This window comes from Rhinoraja longicauda, chromosome 22 (genome assembly GCF_053455715.1).
Source record: "Rhinoraja longicauda isolate Sanriku21f chromosome 22, sRhiLon1.1, whole genome shotgun sequence".
Classification (NCBI taxonomy): Eukaryota; Metazoa; Chordata; class Chondrichthyes; order Rajiformes; family Arhynchobatidae; genus Rhinoraja; species Rhinoraja longicauda.
The window spans coordinates 5,941,927-5,967,860 of record NC_135974.1 but is presented as its reverse complement, the minus strand read 5'-3'; the positions used below and the strand labels follow the sequence as shown (position 1 = coordinate 5,967,860).

Sequence of the window (25,934 nt, the reverse complement as noted above, 5' to 3'; positions counted from 1 at the left end):
CCGGTGGGCCGAAGGGCCTGTTTCTGCGCTGTATCTCTAAACTAAACTGGTCACTGTGGATCCCATACATCTTAATGTCTGAATCGGCCTGCCGTGATGTGCCTTGTCAAATACCTCACTAATAGGGAATTGTGCCCACTAGTGTGGTTGGCGTGTGTGGTATACTAATATACAAATGGTCTATTTTCATGCTGTGATTCTATAAATATACATATATTTAGTCTCATTATTTAAAATATATTCCACGTTTAATATTTAACAGTACAGCATAGGAACAGGCCCTTCGCTCCACAAATCCATGACGAACATGATACCAAATGAAACTAATCTCCTTTGCCTACACATGAACCACATCCTTCCTTCCCCAGCATAAACATATACACATGTAAAAGTCACCTAAGTGCAACTGTCGTATCTGCTACCAGTGCCATCACCTACAGCGCGTTCCAGGCACCCACCACTCCATAGAACAAAAACACAGCCTTACATGTCTCCATTAAACAGTGTGCTTCTCACCTTAAAGCTGCACCCTCTAGTCCAAAACATTTCCACCATGGGGGAAAAGGTTCTGACTGTCTCCCCTATCCATGCCTCTTATAATTTTGTTGTGCACTCATGGATAATTTTGCATTTACATTACATTGCATCTGCCAAGCTCTGGCCCACTCACTCAGTTTATCCATAATCCCCTTGAAGTCTCTTTACATCCTCCTTCCTTCTCAAAATCCAGTTGTTTTGTAACATTAGCAAAATTAGAAATACAATTTATTTCCCCTTCAGCCTAATCTGTAATTTATTATAGATTGTGAAAAATTGTGGTCCAAGCACCAATCACAGTGGCACTCTACACATCACAGCTCACCAAACCTAGGAGGATTATTTTACATTCCTTCTTTACTTCCTGTCCGATAACCAATTCTCCACCAATATTAACTCCACCCTGTGTTCTCTAACCTTATTAACTGATTTTAAGTGACATTATCAAAGCCTTTTGGAAAAACTCAGATCACCACATCCACTGACTCTTCCTTATTGTTTTCTGGAGTCACAGCCCAGAGATCCCCAATAGATAAATCAAACATGATTTTCCTTTCACAAATCCAAGCTGATACTACTCAATTCTATTATTTTTTTCAAGGTGCTCTGATTACATCCTTCAATATTGATTCTAACATTTTCCCCACTTAACTGCATGAGGTAAACATATCTGTAGTTCATAGTTTTTTCTTTCTCTCCTTTCTTAAATAGCGGAGTCACATTTGTAACAATCAACAGTTTCTGGCTGTTATACTAAATTTAACCAAGCTCTTGAGAAGTATTATAACATAAATGGAGAGGCTCTCAATGCAAAGGGAATGGTGATGGGATAACACAAAAATAAGCCAGAGGGGAAAAAACATCTCCACACAGAAATAGGGAGATTAATGGAATAAAAAAACTCTAAACTATGCACTGGAAATGTCCTGTTATTTTCAGGTGCTCATTCTGATACAAACACTTTTCAATAATAGCGGAAGCAAGCATCCACTGTATAGCATCACAATCCATATCATGAAATACTGGGTCAAAATATACACCAGCCAGAGGGATACTAAACGCTGCAGAGAACGTTGCTCTACATTGGTCCTCACCTGTTCTAAGCAAGTTGCTCTCAGTCCGGATGCTAGAATGCATCCCAAGACTTCAGTACACCATACTAGGAGGATAAAATATCAGCTTATCATCTTGCATTCCACTAATGGAACATGGATGGGAACGAGCTGTTTTTCATATTAAAATGAAGATCAGGCCTTTTTGTTGTTTTACTTTTATTCGATGCTGTGCACAATATTTAATACTATGGTTCTTCCTAAGATTTTGCCATTGAAGCCACAGAAATCCAATAAGGAATATAGAAGAAACGACTATGTTACCAAAACAATGGTGAAAATGTGGCGCTTGCTGCCACAGAGAAGAAGAGAAGCCTAAGAAGATTAATATGGATGCAGTTAAAGGGAAGGATGCAAGTGAGGGAGCAGGGAACAACAGGGTTAAACTCATAGGGTCAATATGTCACAAGCTCAGGTTGCAAGTGGACACCAGCTGGTAGCAGTAGCTTTAGAAAATATCACCTTCAAAGAAAACTGCCCAAATTGACTGAAAATGTAGTTGACTAGGACACACCAATTTACCCTCAATATTCCAACTCTTCAGCGTTTTACAAGACGAAAAGTCACCCTTTTAGAATTCCTTTTTCTTACAAATGCTGGAACTTTTCAATAGAAATTAGGAATAAAATCACATTTGCTGTGTGCCAGTTTTAGTGAAACAAACTGTAGTAATAACCAGAACATTTAACAGTTCATAAGAATATATATTTCTATTAGCAAGCAGAGAATGAGTCAGATGCTGCAGCTTCATTCAAGTCCAAATCACAGGCCACTTGGAAGAGTTGCAACAATTTGGTACTTCCTTTGTCAGCTGACATTTCATTTGCTGAACCTTGTTGTCCACAACAGTGTATGCAGTGATTGCATTTCAATACAATGCTATCATGATGCATAAACACTGATTACAGATTCAACTTCTCAGTAGAAAGCCCAAACTAGCAATACGAACTGCTCGTTATACCAAATAAAGAGCAAGACTGAAAGTTACTACTTAAAATGGCCTGGATCGTGACAATTTCACCCATGCCAAACTTTGCTTTCTTACATTCCTGTGTAAGCAGATGCAGCTTAAAGTATTCCCATGCAGGCTCCCTCTCTGGGTCTCAAGCAATCATTCAAGGCCCTTCCATCATGTATCCTTGATGAAAAGGCTGCAGGGTGACTTGGACAGGTTGAGTGAGTGGGCGGATACATGGCAGATGCACTTTAATGTAGATAAGTGTGAGGTTATTCACTTTGGAAGTAAGAATAGAAAGGCAGATTATTATCTGAATGGTGGCAAGTTAGGAAGAGGGGATGTTCAACGAGATCTGGGTGTCCTAGTGCATCAGTCACTGAAAGGAAGCATGCAGGTACAGCAGGCAGTGAAGAAAGCCAATGGAATGTTGGCCTTCGTAACAAGAGGAGTTGAGTATAGGAGCAAAGAGGTCCTTCTACAGTTGTACCGGGCCCTGGTGAGACCGCACCTGGAGTACTGTGTGCAGTTTTGGTCGCCAAATTTGAGGAAGGATATTCTTGCTATTGAGGGCGTGCAGCGTAGGTTCACTAGGTTAATTCCTGGAATGGCGGGACTGTCGTATGTTGAAAGGCTGGAGCAATTAGGCTTGTATACACTGGAATTTAGAAGGATGAGGGGGGATCTTATTGAAACATATAAGATAATTAGGGGATTGGACACATTAGAGGCAGGAAACATGTTCCCAATGTTGGGGGAGTCCAGAACAAGGGGCCACAGTTTAAGAATAAGGGGTAGGCCATTTAGAACAGAGATGAGGAAGAACTTTTTCAGTCAGAGAGTGGTGAAGGTGTGGAATTCTCTGCCTCAGAAGGCAGTGGAGGCCAGTTCGTTGGATGCTTTCAAGAGAGAGCTGGATAGAGCTCTTAAGGATAGCGGAGTGAGGGGGTATGGGGAGAAGGCAGGAACGGGGTACTGATTGAGAGTGATCAGCCATGATCGCATTGAATGGCGGTGCTGGCTCGAAGGGCTGAATGGCCTACTCCTGCACCTATTGTCTATTGTCTATTGTCTAAAATGTACAATATTTTGAAATTTGTTATCACACACGACAATTGCCTTAGGTGCACAATCTCTCTCACATCCTTACGCTGTGTGGCATTTACAAGACATCAACCTTTTGGAATAGTTCTTGGGATTACTTGATCAGAGTGAGCTCCAAATCAGTAGCAATGAACAGCGTTGCGAGAATATTCCTGAAAATTATACGGAGGATTAGGGAAACAGTCACGTTGAGTGGAAAGCAATTGTTTAATATATGTTTTAATAGATCTCAACCTTTAGTAATTTCAGAACAGATCAAATTTCCCACTTTCCACAGAAATTTGTAAAGAGTAACTTGCAACTGTTTGAAATTCAGGTCATCACATCAATTGGAAATTTGTTTTAATGGAGGCGGGAGATGAGAGAAATTAAGAAACTGGGCAGGAGAGAAATAGCAAACAGTCCAGAAGTAATTGAGGGCGAGGGGAGAGGAAAGGAAGAAACAATGTCGAGTTGCACAGCACACAAATAGATCCTTCAGCCCAACCTGTCCATGCAAAACATGATGCCACCTACACCAATCCCATTGGCCACACTAAGTCCATATATCCCTACTCTTTTCCTATCCAATAACTTGTACAAATCCATTTTAAACACTATCATTGAAGAGAAGGGCACCGGGGGGAGTGGGACGTGTCAGGGCCTGAGGTTAGAGGCATGGAATGGGTGGGGGTGGGTAGGTGGCAGGAAAGAAGCGGTCCTAGTTAGTTAGAGGAGCTAGAAAACGTGGAGGAACAGGAAAGAATGTCCATAGGGAAGAGGGCGGGAGGAGAATGATTGTTAACTGAGGTGACTAATATCCTAGTGTTTTGGCTCATATCCTAGTATTTTGGGAAGAGTATTTTGGGATTAGTAGTTCCAGAATGAGAAGGGCTAATTTTGTTGGATGTGGGTCGACGACTGGATTCATTCTCTCTGTGGTGTCAGCTGATGAGAGGAGGGAGAAGGAGTCTTAGCTGGAGAGGAGGGAAAGGTGCGGGTCCATGTGGCGACTCCGGGTCCTGCTGGCATTCGGCAAGAAGAGCCAGGCAGCAGGACAGGGTGGGCAGGAGAAGGGTTTACTCGCGATAAAGATGGGGGATGTGCCGGTCACTGCTGGAAGAAACACCGGAGGAGGGAGGGAGGGAGGGATGGATGGATGGAGGGATGAGGGGAGGGATGGAGAGAGGCGTCTGGTCCAGCAACGGGCAGAGGGGAGCCCGGGCACCAGGGGAGAGGGCAAGCCGATGTCCCAGCCAGGAGCCCGGGTCAAGCCAGGACCAGGACGATGCCGCCAGCGGCAGCAGCGCAGCGGCGAGTGGCCGGCGGCCGGCAGCTACCGCGACAGCCGAGGCTGCGGCCTAGCCGCTCTCCCCGCACAGCTCAGCTGTGAAGGGCGCCGGGAGCTCAGCTGTGAAGGGCGTTACGGAAGGCCGCCCCGGGACCGCTGTCCCCGCCGCTTACCTTTGAATTTGAGCTCATTGGGCGGCTCGAGTACGAGGACCTGTTCGGTGCGGGCCATGGCGGACAGAGCGGCACCGACAGAGGAGCGACCGGGGGCAGAGCAGCGCCTGACGTCAGCGCGGCCCGCTACCGCCGCCAGCGGCGCCTGCCCGCACTGCAGGCCGAGCGCACTGCAACGCGCCTGCCCTGAGCCAGCCAGCCAACGCTGGGGCGCACGCCCTGCTCTCCCACCACCCGCTGGATCATGCATACATGCCACCCATTCAGCAAACACCACCCCGTGCCCACAGAGCCCCGGCGCACACACACACGCCACCGGAGCACTCTGCAACTTGCCTTTAATGCCCAGTCGCCGCCATTGCCACACGCTTGCAATGCATAAGTCAGGGGCACACACACAGAATCATGCCTGCAATGCCTCACCATAGGACTGTAGCGCATTGCAACGGGACTGTCATGGCATGCATGCCACAGGACTGCAACACGTCAGAAATGTCCTTCCACATGAGTGCAATATGCCTGAAATACCCAACTGTACGCGCCGAGATCGCCCTTTTTAGGTAGTCCCTCAGGATGGACGATCACTTGCTTCCATTCTGATTTTATGGATTTTGAGAAGGCTGGTGAGTGAAGCCAATGTGAGAGTCACTGACTCTCCCACAGTTGGGTCATGAGGTGGCCGAGCTTGAGAGTTAGTGCTCGCCTCCACAGGTTCGCTGTGTGTATCCAAAGCATGGATTCCAGGTCCTCAACACCACCCAAATTCCTCTTTCTCCCTTTGGCACTGGTATTAGCAGTACCAGCAACTCTAAAATATTAAAACACTAGATTTTCACATTTTTAGAATTTTAATTTGATTTCATACTTTTTAGTCATTCGTTTATGAAATGAGAAATTAATTGGTCACCAAGTCAAATTTTTAATTGATATGTCTACCAACACCTTTAGTTCACGAAATAAACACTGGGTATTGATATTGGTTTATTCGAGGCAATGAACCGAGATAAAGTGAAAAGCTATGGTTGTGTGCTATCCCGTTAAATTACACAAGACAATCAAGCATGACAAGTATGATCAACAGGTTACAGAGAAAGTAAAAAAAATGGTTTGTAGTAAGGTAGATTGGAAGCTTGGGACTATGCCCCAGTTTATGGCAGTATCATTCAGTCGTCTGATAACAACAGGGAAGAATGTGTAGGAAGGAACTGCAGATGCTGGTTTATACTGAAGATAGACACAAATTCCTGGAGTAACAGCGTCTCTGGAGAAAAAGAATAGGTGACATTTTGGCTTGGAACCCTTCTTCAGACTGAAAGTAGAGGGGGGGGGGGGGGGAGAAGAAATAAATTAGAGGCAAGAAAAGGCCAGGGCAAATAGTTGCTGAATCTACGTGCTTTCAAGTTTTTTAATCTTCTGGATATAGGAGAGGTAGGAGAGGTTAGAAGAGAGAATGACCAGGTGAAAATGGTCCTTGATTATTTTGGCTGATTTCCGATGGTATTGTGAATTGTAGATAAAGTTAATGGCGAGGAGCTGGTCTGTGTGGTGGACTGGGCTACAGCTCTCTGCAATATCTCTCAGTCCTGGGCAGAACTGTTGCCAAACCAAGCTGTGATGCATCCTGATAAAATGCTTGGTAGACACGAAATGCTGGAGTAACTCAGCAGGTCAGGCAGCATCTCAGGAGAGAAGGAATGGATGACGTTTCGGTTTGAGACCCTTATTCAGACTAAAGTGTCAGTCTGAAGAAGGGTCTCAGTCTGAAGAAGGGTCTCGACCCAATTTAAAGCAGCATCTGCTGTTGTTTTTTCCTACTGATAAATGCGTTCTATGGTGCATCTGCAGAAGTTAACAGGAGTTGTTGGAGACGCGCAGACTTTTCTTAGTCATCTGAGGAACTAGGGACATTGGTATGCTTTCTTGCTGTAGCTTCAATGTCAGTCCAGGACAAATTGTCGGTGACATTTATGCTTAGGAACTTGAAATCATGACCATCACTAATTCACCACCATTGTTGTTGACTGGGGCATGTACACCACCTTGCTTCCCAAAGTCAATAACGAGCTCCTTTATCTTGCTGATGTTGAGGGAGAGGTTGTTGTCTTGACACCATGTTACCAAGCTCTCCATCTCCTTCTTGTAAACCGTCTCATCATTGTTCCTGATCCGGCCCACTGCAGTAGCATCACCTGCAAACGTACAGATAAAGTTAGAGCAGAATTTGGTCACACAGTGGTGAGTGTATCGGGAGTATAGTAAGCGGCTGAGAACTCATCCTTGCAAGGGCATCGATGTTGAGAATTATTATGGAGGGTGTTTTGTCTCCTATCCTCACTAATTGTGGTCAATGACCTGGGATAGAGATTCCAAGGATTCAGTGTGGCGTGGCACTTCTGCAAAAAATCTTTGAGTGCATTTTTGAACTTGTTTATCTCTCTCCATGATTGGAACAGAGGGTCTGTTTCAGGGCCTTGGTGTCGGCATGCTTGCGAGCTGGTGTGCACAACGAGGCCGACAGAGTAACTAAGGCCTTGGTGCCAGGATGTTGCCTGGGAGCGGATGCTGATAACCTGCATCCCTCCCGTGAGCTTGGAAGACATTCCTTGGTAGACAAATGCCGCAACATGCCCACTGCAGGTAGTCCAGGTCTCAAAAGTATATAGATGAACATAGGATTCTACTGCCCAATAGACCATGAGCTTTATGTCAGGTATTTATCTTTCCGTTGACCAAAAGCTGTGATCGTGCTGCGAAAGGTGACGGGGAATTTCATCAATATCTGCCTTTGCCATGAAGTGGCTCCAAAGATATAGAAAGTGGATGATGTTTGTCAGGGTCTCACTGCAAACTGTTATTGTCAGAGGTCAGTGTGGTGAAGTGGGGACTTGCTCAATGTTGGCCGGAAGACCCATGAGTGAATGATGTCTCGAGGCTCGGCTCGAAGCTGTCTAACCTTTAGTGATTCCACTCCAGACCTAGGGTCAACCTATCCTTGGTAGTGAAGCATATGATGCTTGTGCTTGCACATACTCAGAGGCTGAATACTAGGGCATGCTTCAACAGGCCACAATACTGGAGAACAGTACCTTGTTATTGGATTAGAGTACAATGCAATACACCTGTAATGGCCCAACAATTTGCACCATCCCTGTAATTCACCACCTCAGGACTGGAACACATATTGCAATGCGCCTGTTAAGCCCTGTTACTGAACTGGTGAATACACCATGCCACTGATGCCTGTATGCCCTTCTTGTAGAGCTACTATACACTGCAACATATCTGGAGGTCTAGGGCACAACGTAATCCACCTGTGATGCATCATTGCATGCCAGGAGCACACCGCAATATCCCGTTAAAGACTAGACAAAGGATGGGAGCACCCTGAAATATGTCCTTGCCGGGGCAGGATCACAGGGCAATGCCTCTGCCATACCCAGTCAACAGACTGGAGTACACAATGTAACATGTCTGGAATTCTTTAGAACATGATAGGAACACATGCCAATATGCCGAGACTACAACACACATAGATGTGTGGTGCATTGCAACACACTTCTAAAACTCTTTCGCTAGACAATGCCTCAACACCTCAGCATTCCCGCAGTACCCCACCCTACAGGACTAGAGCACAAATCACAACATGCACGCAATGCACTGCCATAGAACGAGAGCACAAATTGCAACATTCTTGGCATTCCTGCCATCAACATGACAGGCCTACAAAGCAATGTACATTCAATTCCCAGCCCCGTCCATCACACAGACAAGCCCCCTACCTCTTACCTCTAAGAGTAAGATAGTTCTTTATTCAAACAACCAAGTCACTTTGGATCCGATGTATCTTAATCTTACGGATCAGCCTACCATGAGGGAATTGCTAAGTTGATCAAGCCAATATTTATTGCACTACCCTCATCGATTACCTTCATTATTTCCTCAAAAAACTCAATGAAGTTCACGACATGACCTGCCATGGGCTTGGGCAGCTTGCAGCCCAGCGGTATGAACATTGATTTCTCCAACTTTAGATAGTTCCTCTGTCCCTCTCTTCCCCTCCCCCTTCCCAGTTATCCCTCTATCTTCCTGTCTCCACCTATATCCTTCCTTTGTCCCGCCCCCCTGACATCAGTCTGAAGAAGGGTCTCGACCCGAAACGTCGCCCATTCCTTCTCTCCTGAGATGCTGCCTGACCTGCTGAGTTACTCCAGCATTTTGTGAATAAATGTCTCTAATTAGCCCATTCTCTGCCAAATCGGAATAAATCCTATCCCAAAGAATCTTCTCCAGTAACTTCCCTGCTACGGACGTGAGGCTCACCAGTCTAATTTCATCTCTACTTCCACTTACTGTGAAACAAAAGACCAACACAGGTTACTCTGCAGTGCTCCGGCACCTCATCTGTGGGTAGACAAGATACAAAGATTTTTGTACAAAGCCTCTGTAATCTCCTCTCTTGCTTCTCTCAATAACCTGGGATAGATCTTGACAGGTCGAAAATGGTTTAGTATAGTTTATTATTATTGGCACTAGTACCGAGAGACTTTTGTTTGCATGCTATCCAGCCAAAAAAAGACTGTACATAAATACAATCAAGCCATCCACAACGCAAAGTCAAAGAATAAATCTTACATCTTACAAATCTTACAGATTCAGGATCAGTTCCTGTGGATTGGAGAATAGCAAATGTTATCCCACTTTTTAAGAAAGGAGGGAGAGAGAAAACGGGTAATTATAGACCAGTTAGTCTGACATCAGTGGTGGGGAAGATGCTGGAGTCAATTATAAAAGACGAAATTGCTGAGCATTTGGATAGCAGTAACGGGATCATTCCGAGTCAGCATGGATTTACGAAGGGGAAATCATGCTTGACAAATCTACTGGAATTTTTTGAGGATGTAACTAGGAAAATTGACAAGGGAGAGTCAGTGGATGTGGTGTACCTCGACTTTCAGAAAGCCTTCGACAAGGTCCCACATAGGAGATTAGTGGGCAAAATTAGGGCACATGGTATTGGGGGTAGGGTACTGACATGGATAGAAAATTGGTTGACAGACAGAAAGCAAAGAGTGAGGATAAATGGGTAACTTTCGGAATGGCAGGCAGTGACCAGTGGGGTACCGCAAGGTTCGGTGCTGGGACCCCAGCTATTTACGATATACATTAATGACTTAGACGAAGGGATTAAAAGTACCATTAGCAAATTTGCAGATGATACTAAGTTGGGGGGTAGTGTGAATTGTGAGGAAGATGCAATAAGGCTGCAGGGTGACTTGGACAGGTTGTGTGAGTGGGCGGATACATGGCAGATGCAGTTTAATGTAGATAAGTGTGAGGTTATTCACTTTGGAAGTAAGAATAGAAAGGCAGATTATTATCTGAATGGTGTCAAGTTAGGAGGAGGGGGAGTTCAACGAGATCTGGGTGTCCTAGTGCATCAGTCAATGAAAGGAAGCATGCAGGTTCAGCAGGCAGTGAAGAAAGACAATGGAATGTTGGCCTTCGTAACAAGAGGAGTTGAGTATAGGAGCAAAGAGGTCCTTCTACAGTTGTACCGGGCCCTGGTGAGACCGCACCTGGAGTATTGTGTGCAGTTTTGGTCTCCAAATTTGAGGAAGGATATTCTTGCTATGGAGGGCGTGCAGCGTAGGTTCACTAGGTTAATTCCCGGAATGGCGGGACTGTCGTATGTTGAAAGGCTGGAACGATTGGGCTTGTATACACTGGAATTTAGAAGGATGAGGGGGGATCTTATTGAAACATATAAGATAATTAGGGGATTGGACACATTAGAGGCAGATAACATGTTCCCAATGTTGGGGGAGTCCAGAACAAGGGGCCACAGTTTGAGAATAAGGGGTAGGCCATTTAGAACGGAGATGAGGAAGAACTTTTTCAGTCAGAGGGTGGTGAAGGTGTGGAATTCTCTGCCTCAGAAGGCAGTGGAGGCCAGTTCGTTGGATGCTTTCAAGAGAGAGCTGGATAGAGCTCTTAAGGATAGCGGAGTGAGGGGGTATGGGGAGAAGGCAGGAACGGGGTACTGATTGAGAGTGATCAGCCATGATCGCATTGAATGGCGGTGCTGGCTCGAAGGGCTGAATGGCCTACTCCTGCACCTATTGTCTATTGTCTATTGTCTATTGCTCTTTCGTTATTCTGTAATCTGGCTGCGTATCTGTTCCTCTACCTCCTGCTGACTATTGCGAGGCATACAGTGTAATCTCATTACAGCAATTGAACCTTTCTTGTTCTTGAGTTCCACCCATATTGCCTCAGGGGACAATCTGTCCAGTACGTCCTCTGAGCTTTGCCTTGACCCGTCCAGTACGTCTTCTGAGCTTTGCCTTGGCATTCTCACTGATTAGTGAAGCAACTCCTCCACCTCTATCACGTCTGAAACATCGAAACCTTGGAATGTTGCTAGTCCTGTCCCCCTTAAAACGATTTCTCCATAATGGCCACAACATCATAGTTCCAAGCATTGACCCAAGCTTTAAGGTCATCTGCTTTACCCACGATAATCCTTGTGTTAAAATAAACACACCTCTGCTCATCAGTTTCATCATATTCCTTAACCTCTTCTTGTCTGTCCTTCCTTTGAGATTTACTAGTCATAAGCTCTCCCTTGCCATCAGTCCTTCTACAGTATGTGCTGACGTTCTACTCTGGTTCCCACTCCCCTCCCACTCTAGTTTAAATCTTCCCAAGTAGCACTAGGAATCCCCCTTGCAAGCATTTTGGTCTCCTCCATTTCAGGGCCAAACTGTCCATCTTGTATAAGAGATCCTAATGGTCCAAAAATCTGCATCCCTGCCTCCTGCACCAACTCAGCCACCTATTCATCTGTTCTCTATTCCTATTCATACTTTTACTAGCAGGATGAACCAGGACTAATCCAGAGATTACTAGCCTTGAGGTTCTACTTTTTAATCTTGTATACTCTGTTGATGGACTGCAGTGGCCAATGCAGTGCGCCTATACTTGCAGAGCATGCGATCGAAACTTATGAACTTAGCATAATCCACAGGGTGCCATTCGGCCCATCAGGTCCATTTCATGTCCCAGCAGACTAATCCAATCAGTCCCATTTCCTGTTCCCTCTCCACTGGAGCACTGCAACCTATTCTCTCTTACGTGCCCATCACTGTACTTTTATTCTTTTGTCATTTACCTACATGAGGGGCAAGTCCTAGTGGCCTAGTAACCCGTGGGAGGAAACCAGAGCTCCCAGGAGAAACACTTGGTCACAGGAAGTACATGCAAGCTCTACAGGGGCAGTAGGGGAGGTCGGGATCGAACCTGGGTCTCCAGACTTGTGATGCAGCGGCACAAAAAGCAGTGCCACCCTGCAACACATGTGTTTGTCCCGTGCCAGCAATGTCCTTTTTGTGTCTGTGTGGGTGGTACAGTAACGCAGAGGTAGAGTTGCTGCCTTACCGTGCCAGTCACTCGGGTTTGATCCTGACTATGGGTTTTCTCTGGTTCCTCCTACATTCTAAAGATGTACAGGTTTGTTGGTTAACTCGCTTCTGTAAATTGTAAATTGTCCCTAGTGTGTAGGATAGTGCTAGTGCACGGGGCGATCGTTGGTTGGTGCGGACTCGATGGGCCGAAGGGCCTGTTGCCATGCTGTATCTCTAAAGTAAAGTTCTTCCAGGGAGCTGGATCTTATTGCAACAGGCCTATAATTCCCAGCACACAACATCCCTGCAATGCCCTGCCATGAACACACAATACAATAAGGCTGTAAACTCCAGCACATGAGAGGAACACATTGCCCCCCTGCCTGTAATTCCCTGCCGCAAGTCTGGAGAGGAATGGCTGGAATACCCTGGCACAGGATAGGACAACACTGTAACATACCTGTAATTCCCAGCCTCAGGTCTGGAGCACCTTCATGCACAAGACCAATAAACATTGCAAATCTCCACAGGTTTCATGCCCAGCTACCGTGCTGACAAAGTATATACGACATGAAGCACACTGTTCCGCCATAACTCTTGGTACTAGATATAACACTACAGCATGCTCCTCCAACACCATTCCACATGTCTGGAAGATCCCATGCACATGAGTAGCACACACTGAGACACGCTGATAATGCTTCAGCTTAAGACTGGAGGGCACCACCTGGAATGACCTACAAATGCACAATGCTCAGCACAATGCAACATACCTGCAGTTCCCCAGCTTGCCACCGCACCAAGTCTGTACTCTTCCAATACTGCACCTGAGCACAATGTGACTCAAAAGGCCCGAAGCACCCTGAACTCCGCCTGTCATTTCTTTGCCACCAGACTGAAGCAGATGACTTAAAAAACGGCAATGCCTGTCCAGTGGGCAGGAACACACATTGTCGCCCGTTTGCTAGTCCCTGGCACGTAATGGGACCGGACCACAGCACAACATCCTTGCTATTCCTAACAGGATGGGACCCAATGGGGCAAGCTCTAATGCCCCACCCACAACATTAGAGCTCACGGAAAGATGCTTGTGATTCTCTGACACATGGTCAGATCACACTGTACCATGGATGTGATGCCGTGACAAATGTCTGAACACACTGCAACATCCGTCCAATTCCCTATCACTGGACAGGACCACACAGCAGCACAGCTGTAATACTTGGCCACGGCACTGGAACTCGTTGCGATCTGCCTGCGCCCTTCTGCCTGAGGACTGGAGCAACATTCTATAACGCCTTGCCAATGGTCTTGGTGTTGTACATTGTACCAAGCCTGTCAGCCCCAGTGCACAAGAATAACCGTCAGTGAGGGTAGGATGCAAATCTTCCTCCACGATAATCCTCAACACTGATGCTCCACAAGGATGCGTTCTCAGCCCCTATAATAGCTTGTACCTCGGTGCACGTGACTATAAACTAAACTAAGCTAAAACTGAATGCAGTGTACATGTAATGCTCTGGATCACAAAACAACATGCCTGCAATTGCCTGGCAGTTTATTGGACCAGACTGCAACATACCTACAATGCATGGCATTGAGTCTACTGCAGACCCCTTGTCCTGCTCAGCATACTGCAGATCTGGAGCAGAGTCTAATGCCCCTGTATTGCTCCGCTACAGGGCCAGAAGACGCTGCAACACACAAGATTGGAACGCATTGCAATAATCCTGTCATGAGATTCCAGTACACATGGAATGCCGTACACCTCCGATTCCCTGGCCCAGGATAGAATCACACCGCAACCTGCCTGGAATTTCCAGCCAGACCTTTGGAGCTTACCGCAGAACACCACTAATGCCATGCCACAGGTCTGGAGCACACATTGCAATATTCCTGAAGTGACCCCTCAATAGGATATAAGCCCGTGTAAAGTCTACACGTGTAATGTGCCACCACAGGACTGAAACCTGTTGCAAGATCCCATTTATGCCCTGAACCACAGGACTGGACCACAGCGCAACACACCTGTAATGCCCCAGCACAGAAATGGAGAAAACTGCACCTGTAATACTATGCTGCATGAGAGAAACGCACAATGAAACCTGTAATGCCCACCCACAGGTCTAGAACATACATGTATCTACAGTATAACACCTGGTCACAAGAGTAAACTGTGCACATAATTTCCTGCCACTATGCTCCGATGCATGCTGCAACGCTCTGTAATGCCATGCACTGGAACATACAATGCAACGTGTGTAATTTCACTCATCACAATATCATCACACTGGAATAGGCCGATATTCCTTGGCACAATCATAATGCCCCTGAGCCTGATGAAAATATCTAATGAAAAGGAAATTCATGTAAGTAAAAAAATAATGCTGAAGAAGTCAATGGGCTCAAAGCCAATAAATCCCCAGGGCCTGATATTCTGCATCCTGGTGTGCTAAAGAGGACATAATATTGGAAATAATGGCTGCATTAGTTGTCATCTTCCAAAATTCCACAGATTGTAGACAGATTACAGAAAGATGCAACATGCAAGTTGTTGTAGTGGGTGACTTTAACGTCCACAATATTGATTGGGATTTACTTTGTGCAAAAGGCATAGAGGGGGCAGAATGTGTTACAGGTGTCCAGGATGTTTTCCTGAAACAGTATGTGGACGGTCCAACATGAGAAGTGGCCATACTGGACCTTGTATTGGGAAGCCACCCCGGCCAGGTGACTGGGGATTTAATGGAAGAGCATTTAGGGGGGTAGTGATCACAACTCCACAAGTTTTCAGAATGTTTTGAAAGGGAATAGTCTGGACCTTGGGGGAAGGTACTAAATTGGAGCAAGGCAGATTATAACATTATTAGGCATAAGCCTGGTGGAGTAAATTGGGAGCAGTTGTTATTGGGTTCGTCTGCAGCTGACATGTGGGAGCTGTTCAAAGGTCAGTTGATCGGAGTTCAGGACCAGCATGTTCCAGTAAAGATGAGGTATAAAGTATGGCAAGGTAAGGGAACCTTGAATGACCAAAGATGTTGTCAATTTGGTCAAAATGAAAAAGGAAGTGTAGGTCAGGTTTAAGAAGATGGAATCAGACAGTGTCTTTGAGGAATATAAAGCACGTAGGAAAGATCTCAAGTGGGCAATTAGAAGGGACAAAAGGAGCAATGAAATGTCTTTGCAGAGTTGGGTTAAAGAAAATCCCAAGGCTTTTTATATGTACATTAAAAACAAGATGGTAACCACTCAAGGAAAAAATAAGGGAGTTCATGTTTGAAGTCAAAGGATGTTGGCAATTTGCTTATGTGTAGGAAAGTTCTGTGTAGGAAAATTTGCTTCTGTGTAGGAAAGAACTGCAGATTTACATAGAAACCGTTGGGAACTGCTGGTTTACACCGAAGGTAGACACAAAATGCTGGAGTAACTCAGAGGATCAGGCAGCATCTCTGGGGAGAAGGAATGGGTGACGCTTCAGGTTGAAACCCATCAGAAGAAGAGTCCCAGCCCATTCCTTCTCTCCAGAGATTCTGGCTGACTGCTGAGTTACATTGCTTTTGCATTCACCAAGGCAAAGGACATGTGGAGAGTGCAATCAGTGTGGAGGATACTAAGTGCCGTTGGAAATCAAGTAGGAAGTTATGTTGTGGCTCTTAAAGAGCATTAAGGTGGATAAAATCCCCCATGGGATCTATCCCAGGATATTAAGAGAGGAGATTTCAGAGGTCTTGACAAAGGTCTTTGCATCTTTTCTCGGCACAGGTGAGGTCCTGGCGGACTGGAGATTTGCCAATATTGTTCCTTTGTTTAAGAAGGAAAGTAGAGAAAGTTCAGAGAATTATAGGCTGGTGAGTCTCACATCATCGATGGGGAAGCTGTTGGAAATAAATATCCTTCGGGATAGGATTTACTCCCATTTGGAAGGGAATGGGCTGATTATGGACAGCCATCATGGCTTTGTACGTGGCAGATCATGTATCGCTGACTTGATTGAGTTTTTTGTGGAGGAAACAAAGGTAATTGATGAGATTTTAGATTTAGAAATACAGCGCGGAAACAGGCCCTTCGGCCCACCGAGTCCGTGCCGGCCCAGCGATCCCCGCACATTAACACTATCCTACACACACTAGGGACAATTTTTACATTTACCCAGTCAATTAACCTACATACCTGTACGTCTTTGGAGTGTGGGAGGAAACCGAAGATCTCGGAGAAAACCCACGCAGGTCACGGGGAGAACGTACACACTCCGTACAGATGGCGCCCGTAGTCAGGATCGAACCTGAGGATCGAAACAAAGGTAATTGATGAGGGTAAAGCATTGGACATGGTAGCCTGATCCCATAGATTAGGATGCATGGAATTCATGGTGACTTGCATCAATTCAGAATGGGCTTACCCAAGGAAGACAGAGATATGGTGGCAGGTTGGATTTCTGGCTCGAGGTCTGTGACCAGTGTAGTTCCACAGGGATCTGGGCTGGGACTTCTGTTGTTTGTGGGTTGTGGATGAGTCGGTTAGTAAGTTTAAAGATTACGCGGAAATTGTTGTAGTCGCAGACCGTGAAGAAGGCTGCCAAAGACGACAGTGAGATGTAGATCAACTACAGAACTGGGTAGAGAAATGACAGATGAAGTTTAAGCGGAGCAAGTGTGAGGTGTTGCACTTTGGGAGGTCGGATGTAAGGGAAGATACACAGTTGATGGCAAGACTTGAAACAGTGTTGGCATGGAGAGGGGCCTTAGGACCTGGGTCCACAGCTCCCCGAAAGTGCAACACGAGTACATTGAATGTTAAAGAAGGCTTATGGTATAATGCTTTCCTTGGTCAGTCATTGAATGGAAGAGTCAAGATGCAGCTTCCTGAAACTTTGGTTAGGCTGCATTTGGAGCATTTGGTCGCCCCATTGCAGGATGAATGTGGAGGCTCTGGAGATTAGGTTTGTGACAATTCGGCCTGGATTAGGGGATATTAGCTGCAAAAAGAGGCTGCACAAATTTGAATTATTTTCTCTGGAGCGCCAGAGGTTGAGGAAACAGCTGATAGAAGTGTATTAAATTATGAGAGGCATGATAGGGTAATTATGATAGGGTCGACAGTCAGAACCTTATCTCCCAAGGGTGGAAATGTCAAAGACTAGAGGGCATAGCTTTGAGGTGAAAGGGGCAAAGTTTAAAGGAGATATGCAGGGCAAGTCAGGGCCGTTTTTACAGCATTATGGGCCCCCGGGCAAAGCAGTGTACTGGGGCTCCTACCGTTACTCTCCCCCACCACCCTTTCCCTACCAGCCCCCCCCTGTCGTGCCGGCGAAAAGCACTTAGCGATGGACTTAGGGTGCTACATTGTTGCGAAAAGCACTTACAGATCGCTGTGAGAAGCACTTAGTGACCGGGAATGTTGCGAAAAAAGCACTTATTGAACCTACATTTTTAAATTAGTATTTATTTATTGCAAGTCACTTAACATACACAGATCAGCATGGGGCGCCTATGCTCATGGGCCCCCGGGCAAGTGCCCATCAGGCCCATGCGTTAAGACGGCCCTGGGGCAAGTGTCTTTTTGTTTTACACAGAGGGTGGTGATGGAGGCAGGATGATAGTGGCATTTAAAAAGCACATGGATATGTAGCGAATGGAGATATTTGGATCGAGCAGGAAGAGGAGATTAACTTACCATGGCATCATTTCACAAAATGCTGGAGTAACTCAGCGGGTCAGGCAGCATCTCAGGAGAGAAGGAATGGGTGACGTTTCGGGTCGAGACCCTTCTTCAGACTGAATCAGTCTGGATCAGTCTGAAGAAAGGTCTCGACCCGAAACGTCACCCATTCCTTCTCTCCTGAGATGCTGCCTGACCCGCTGAGATACTCCAGCATTTTGTGAAATAAATACCTTGGATTTGTACCAGCATCTGCAGTTATTTTCTTACACTACCATGGCATCGTGTTCGGCATGGACATTGTGGGTTCCTGTGTTGCACTGTTCTAAGTTCTATAGCATGGTCCTACATTTGAAACTTGACACATGTATCCCCACTGTTTAACAAGGAAGGAAGAGGAAAAAAAACTGTGAACCACAGACCAGCTTACCTTTGTAAGGAAAAGGTGGAAGTGTATTATAAAGGACACGATAACAGGTCACTGAGAAATTGTCAACAGGATTAAATACAATCATTGTGGGAAGTCATGTTTGACAATCCGACAGGAGATGATTAGTAGGAAAAGAAACTGCAGATGCTGGTTTAAATCGAATGTAGACACAAAATGCTGGAGTAACTCAGCGGGTCAGGCAGCATCTCGTGAGAGAAGGAATGGGTGACGTTTCGGGTCGAGACCCTTCTTCAGACTGATGTCAGGGGAGGGGGCGGGACAAAGATAGGATGTAGTCAGAGATAGGAAGAATAGTGGGAGAACTGGGAAGGGGGAGGGGAAAGAGAGGGGAAGCAGGGACCACCTGAAGTGGGAGAAGTCAATGTTCATACCGCTGGGGTGTAAACTGGCCAAGCAATATACAAGGTTCTGTTTCTCCAATTTGCGCTGGGCCTCACTCTGACCATGGAGGAGGCCCAGGACAGAAAGGTGAGATTGGGGGAGTTGAAGTGCTGAGCCACCGGGAGATCAGGTTGGTTGAGTCGGACTGAGTGAAGGTGTTGAGCGAAACGATCACCGAGCCTGCGCTTGGTCTCGCCACTGTAGAGAAGTTGACATCTGGAACAGCGGATACAATAGATGAGGTTGGAGGAGGTGCAGGTGAACCTCTGCCTCACCTGGAAAGACTGTTTGGGTCCTTGGATGGAGTCGAGGGGGGGGGGGGGGGTAAAGGGACAGGTGTTGCATCTCCTGCGGTTGCAGGGGAAAGTGCCTGGGGAGGGGGTGGTTTGGGTAGGAAGGGACGAGTGGACCAGGGGGTTACGAAGGGAACGGTCTCTGCGGAACGCAGAAAGGGGCGGAGATGGGAAGATGTGGCCAGTAGTGGGGGTGACGGAATTGTTGGAGGATGATTTGTTGTATGCGATGGCTGATGGGGTGGAAGGTGAGGACAAGGGGGACTCTCTCCTTATTACGAATGGGGGAAGGGGGAGGAAGAGTGGAGCTGCGGGATATAGAGGAGACCCCAGTGAGAGCCTCATCTATACTGGAAGAGGGGAAGCCTCATTTCCTAGAGAATGAGGACATCTCCGATGCCCTGGTATGGAACACCTGTGATTAGTGGATGTTGATCTAGATATATTTTCTGAACGCTATTCCTGCCGAATAAAATTCCATCTAAACGTCTGTGAGTAGAACTAAAGAACCTGGCATGGGAGTAACATATCTGCTTGCACGTATCTACACACTGTAATTGGATCGATTGAAATCATATATATTCTTTCTGCTGACTGGATAGCACGCTACAAAAGCTTTTCACTGTACCTCGGTACACGTGACATTAAACTAAACTGAAACAGTTTTGATGATTGGTTGAGATGGAAATGGAGTGGGGATAAAAGGTGTCTTTTGGGGGTGGCAGTCAGTCATTGCTGGGGTACCCCAGGAATCAGTGCTTGGGCCCCAGCTATTCACCATCTCATCAATGACTTGGTTGAAGGAACCAGATGTAAAATTCCCTCTTTTGTCAATGACAGAAAACTGGGTGTGATTTTGAGTTGTGAGGAACCTCTGTGGACCATTTGAGTGAGTGGGCAAAGCAGTGCAATATGGATAAACCTACAGTTATCCACTTTGGCAGAAAAACAGTTTTGTTTCAGTGGGTGCAGATGGAAACTGTGGATGTGCAATGTGATCTGAATGTCCTTGTGCATCAGTCATTGAAAGCAAATGTATAGGTGCAACACGCGAATAGGCTGTGCCACAGGAGTACAGTTGAAACAGGCAAACACTGGAGCATGATCAAAGTGTAACAACTGTGTGACGTTTCGGGTCGAGACCCTTCTTCAGACTGAAGAAGGGTCTCGACCCGAAACATCACCCATTCCTTCTCTCCTGAGATGCTGCCTGACCTGCTGAGTTACTCCAGCTTTTTGTGAATAAATCACCTTCGATTTGTACCAGCATCTGCAGTTATTTTCTTACACAGCATGACAGAGCAAGTCGTTTCTTCCAACATCAACAAAATGTGGGTAATTCCCCTGATCCACGGATGGCCATTTACATCCCTGTTGCAAGTGGGAAGCACCATGGTTATACATCATGACACTCCTTGACCCACATTGATGGCCCTGATCTCTTTCCTGAACCTCCTGACCAAGCCTGTAATGTCCTTCAAGGATACCACGTGTTCAGAAGTTGAGCAGTGGTTGCCCCATGGGCATGTTATACTCATTCAGGCACTCCATCCATGTGAACATAGAAACATAGAAAATAGGTGCAGTAGGAGGCCATTTGGCCCTTCGAGCCAGCACCGCCATTCATTGTGATCGTGGCTGATCATCCACGATCAGTGACCCGTGCCTGCCTTCTCCCCATATCCCTTGATTCCACTAGCCCCCCTAGAGCTCTATCTTACTCTCTTTTAAATTCATCCAGTGAATTGGCCTCCACTGCCTTATGTGGCAGAGAATTCCACAAACTCACAACTCTCTGGGTGGAAAAGCTTCGTCTCACCTCAGTTTTAAATGGCCTCCACTTTATTCTTAGACTGTGTCCCCTGGTTCTGGACTCCCCCAACATTGGGAACATTTTTTCCTGCATCGAGCTTGTCCAGTCCTTTTATAATTTTATATGTTTCAATAAGATCCCCTCTCATCCTTCTAAATTCCAGTGAATACAAGCCCAGTCTTTCGAATCTTTCCTCGTATGACCGTCCCGTAGGACTTTCTTGTTCTCGTGCAAAGGGATACAATGTGTGCTTCACTATTAAGGTGTAAATGAGAAAATAACATGATCCATCTGTCCTTCCACCATGTGAGGCGCGAGTCCCTCTAGTGGCAAAATAATATTCTGTCCCCTCCCCACCAGTGTGTAGCGGTTTGATATCTGATGGATTCATCTCCCTACAGCTTGCCTGGCTGAAGCAGCACTGGGCAGTTCGCCATGTTTCACAGGTGTTGGCAGACTATCTCCAATCCAGTCTGTCTACACTCCATCAGGGTATCTCCATCTGTGATATTGGCTTTCCCAATGGCACAGGACTCCAGAACAGTGCCGTGATCTCCCCTGCACATGCTTATGTTCACTGCTGCGAATGGCGGCAATGGAGAGTGATCACAGCTCATTTTCCAAACCAGGCCCACTGTATTTGGTGCTCCAGATGTTGCCTCGCCTGCTTTGGAGAAATCAATCGTAGTGTGATCAATGTGATATTGGCCAGCTCAATTTTCTGCTTGCATATCAGTCTAACTTTCCTTTCTATTCCCGCACTGACCCGTCTGTCTTTGGCCTTCCCCATTGCCACTGAACGTCATAAGTTCATAAATTATAGGAGCAGAATTAGGCCATTCGGCCCATCGAGTCTACTCCGCAATTCATGGCTGATCTATCTTACCCTCTTAACCCCATTCTCCTGCCTTCTCCCCATAACCCCCTGACACCCGTACTAGTCAAGAATCTATCTATCTCTGCCTTAGAAATATCCATTCACTTGGCCTCCGCCTCTTTGGAACAATGAATTCCACAGATTCACCGCCTACTGACGAAAGTAATTTCTCCTCATCTCCTTCCTAAGAGTAAAGAGTAGGAATAAACGGGTCCTTTTCAGAATGGCAGGCAGTGACTAGTGGGGTACCGCAAGGCTCAGTGCTGGGACCCCAGCTATTTACAATATATATTAATGATTTGGACGAGGGAATTGAATGCAACATCTCCAAGTTTGCGGATGACACGAAGCTGGGGGGCAGTGTTAGCTGTGAGGAGGATGCTAGGAGGCTGCAACGTGACTTGGATAGGTTAGGTGAGTGGGCAAATGCATGGCAGATGCAGTATAATGTGGATAAATGTGAGGTTATCCACTGGTGGCAAGAATAGGAAAGCAGACTATTATCTGAATGGTGGCCGATTAGGGGAAGGGGAGATGCAACAAAACCTGGGTGTCGTGGTACACCAGTCCTTGAAAGTAGGCATGCAGGTGCAGCAGGCAGTGAAGAAAGCGAATGGTATGTTGGCATTCATAGTGAGGGGATTTGAGTATAGGAGCAGGGAGGTTCTGCTGCAGTTGTACGGGGCATTGGTGAGACCACACCTGGAGTATTGCGTACAGTTTTGGTCTCCTAATCTGAGGAAAGATGTTCTTGCCATAGAGGGAGTACAGAGAAGGTTCACCAGATTGATTCCTGGGATGGCAGGACTTTCATATGAAGAAAGACTGGATAGACTCGGCTTGTACTCGCTGGAATTTAGAAGATTGAGGGGGGATCTTATAGAAACTTACAAAATTCTTAAGGGGTTGGACAGGCTAGATGCAGGGAGATTGTTCCCGATGTTGGAGAAGTCCAGAACAAGGGGTCACAGTTAAGGATAAGGGGGAAGTCTTTTAGGACCGAGATGAGAAAGTTTTTTTTCACACAGAGAGTGGTGAATCTGTGGAATTCTCTGCCACAGAAGGTAGTTGAGGCCAGTTCATTGGCTATATTTAAGAGGGAGTTAGATGTGGCCCTTGTGGCTAAAGGGATCAGGGGGTATGGAGAGAAAGCAGGTACGGGATACTGAGTTGGATGATCAGCCATGATCATATTGAATGGCAGTGCAGGCTCGAAGGGCCGAATGGCCTCCTCCTGCACCTATTTTCTATGTTTCTATGTTTCTAAAGGAACACACTTTAATCCTGATGCTGTGGCCTCAGGTCTTAGCCTCTCCCACTAGTGGAAACATCCTCTCCACATCCACTCTATCCAGGCCTTTCACTATTCCAGTCCAACCGCAAATTGGAAGAACAGCATCTCATGTTCTGCTTACAACCTAATGATATGAATGCTGAATTTTCCCTTTTCAGGGTAACCTACAACCCCCATGTTCTCTTCCCACACACACTCATCTGCAAACTTTGGTTTCTTATGTGCTTGTTTATCTCACCTACAGTGCATTCAAAAAGTATTCAGACCCCTTCACTTTTCCACATTTTGTTACGTTACAGCCTTATTTTAAAATGGATTAAATTCATTTTTTATCATCAATCTACATACAATACCCTATAATAAAAAGCAAAAACGGGTGTTTAGAATTTTTTACAAAGTCATTAAAAAAAAATAACTGAAAGATCACATTTACATAAGTATTCAGACTCTTTGCTATGACACTCAAATTGAGCTTAGGCTCATCCTGTTTCCATTGATTATCCGCGAGATGTTTCTACAACTTGACTGGAGTCCACCAGTGGTAAATTAAATTGATTGGACATGATTTGGAAAGGCACCCACCTGTATATATAAGGTCCCACAGTTGACAGTGCGTGTCAGAGCAAAAACCAAGCCATGAAGACGAAGGAATTGTTCGTAGACCTCCGAGACATGATTGTGTCGAGACACAGATCTGGAAAAGGGTATAAAACAATTTCTGCAGCATTGCAGGTCCCGAAGAGCAAAGTCCCGAAAGCACTCTCAGAGCATGAGAAACAAGATTCTCTGGTCTGATGAAACCAAGATTGAACTCTTTGGCCTGAATGCCAAGTGTCACGTCTGGAGGTAACCAGGCACCGCTCATCAGCTGGCCAATACCATACCTATGGTGAAGCATGGTGGTGGCAGCATCATGCTGTGGGGATGTTTTTCAGCGGCAGGAACTGGGAGAGGAGTCAGGATTGAGGGAAAGATGAACGGAGCAAAGTACAGAGAGAACCTTGATGAAAACCTGCTCCAGAACATTCTGGACCTCAGACTGGGGCAGAGGTTCACCTTCCAACAGGACAACGACCCTAAGCACACAGACAAGACAACGCAGGAGTGGCTTCGTGAGAAGTCTGTGAATGTCCTTGAGTGGCCCGGCCAGAGCCAGGACTTGAATCCGATCGAACATCTCTGGACGGACCTGAAAATAGCTGTGCATCGACGCTCCCCATCCAACCTGACAGAGATTGAGAGGATCTGCAGAGAAGAACGGGAAAAATTACCCAAATACAGGTGTGCCAAGCTTGTAGCGTCATACCCATGAAGACTTGAGGCTGTAATCGCTGCCAAAGATGCCTCAACAAAGTACTGAGTAAAGGGTCTGAATACTTATGTAAATGTGATATTTCAGTTATTTCTTTTTTAATTACTTTGCAAGAATTTCTAAACATCTGTTTTCGCTTTTTTATTATGGGGTATTGTGTGTAGATTGATGATGATAAAAAAAGAATTTAATCCATTTTTAAATAAGGCTGTAACGTAACAAAATGTGGAAAAGGTGAAGGGGTCAGAATACTTTCTGAATGCACTGTATCCCCTCCCCCTGCTCGTTCCCCTACCTGGTTCCATATACCCACCACCCTATCCCAGTCTGGTTTCACATATTACTTACCAGCCTCTGCCATGTACTGCCTTATACCAGCGATCTTTCCTCCTCCTTCTCAATCGTGCGGCACGGTGGCGCAGCGGTAGAGTTGCTGCCTTACAGCGAATGCAGCGCTGGAGACTCAGGTTCGATCCTGACTACGGGCGCCGTCTGTACGGAGTTTGTACGTTCTCCCCGTGACTTGCGTGGGTTTTCTCCGAGATCTTCGGTTTCCTCCCACACTCCAAAGACGTACAGGTTTGTAGGTTAATTGACTGGGTAAATGTTTTTAAAAAATTGTCCCTAGTGTGTGTAGGATAGTGTTAATGTGCGGGGATCGCTGGGCGGCGCGGACTCGGTGGGCCGAAGGGCCTGTTTTCACGCTGCATCTCTAAATCTAAATCTAAAAAAATCAATCCTGATGTCGGGTCTTGAGCTGAAAGGTTGACTCCCAACTTTTCCTTCTTCAGATGCTGCCGGATCCTTCCGGCGTTTGGTTTTATTGTGCAGATTCTAGCGGCTACAGCATCTTCCAACTTTCTCCTCGCTCATTGCTGGGGTCAAGAGTGTTTTATTGTTTTATGTCCTGAAACAGAACAATTAAAGTCTTACTTGCAGCAGCACAAAGAGGCTTATGAATAAAGTGCTCAACAGGTATGTAAACATGGTGCCCTGTGAACACCAAAGAAGTAGTTCAGTAGATAAAGAAGTGGTCCATGGACGGAACGGTGGCGCAGCAGTAGAGTTGCTGCTTTACAGCGAATGCAGCGCAGGAGACTCAGGTTCGATCCTGACTACGGGCGCTGTACTGTAAGGAGTTTGTATGTTCTCCCCGTGACCTGCGTGGGTTTTCTCCGAGATCTTCGGTTTCCTCCCACACTCCAAAGACGTACAGGTATGTAGGTTAATTGACTGTGTAAATGTAAAAATTGTCCCTAGTGGGTGTAGGATAGTGTTAATGTGCGGGGATCACTGGGCGG

The 25,934-nt window shown here is 46.1% G+C and overlaps 1 protein-coding gene across 1 annotated transcript in view; it reads right to left on the bottom strand.

The window, feature by feature from the left end:
* The window catches only part of vapb (VAMP (vesicle-associated membrane protein)-associated protein B and C), an 84,167-nt gene extending 78,871 nt beyond the window's left edge, over positions 1–5,296 (bottom strand). The window contains exon 1 of the mRNA XM_078418659.1: positions 5,152–5,296. Coding sequence (XP_078274785.1) covers positions 5,152–5,209 — 58 coding nt within the window. The 5' untranslated portion in view covers positions 5,210–5,296. The remainder of the gene's footprint in view (positions 1–5,151) is intronic.
* Between the last annotated feature and the right edge of the window lie 20,638 nt (positions 5,297–25,934).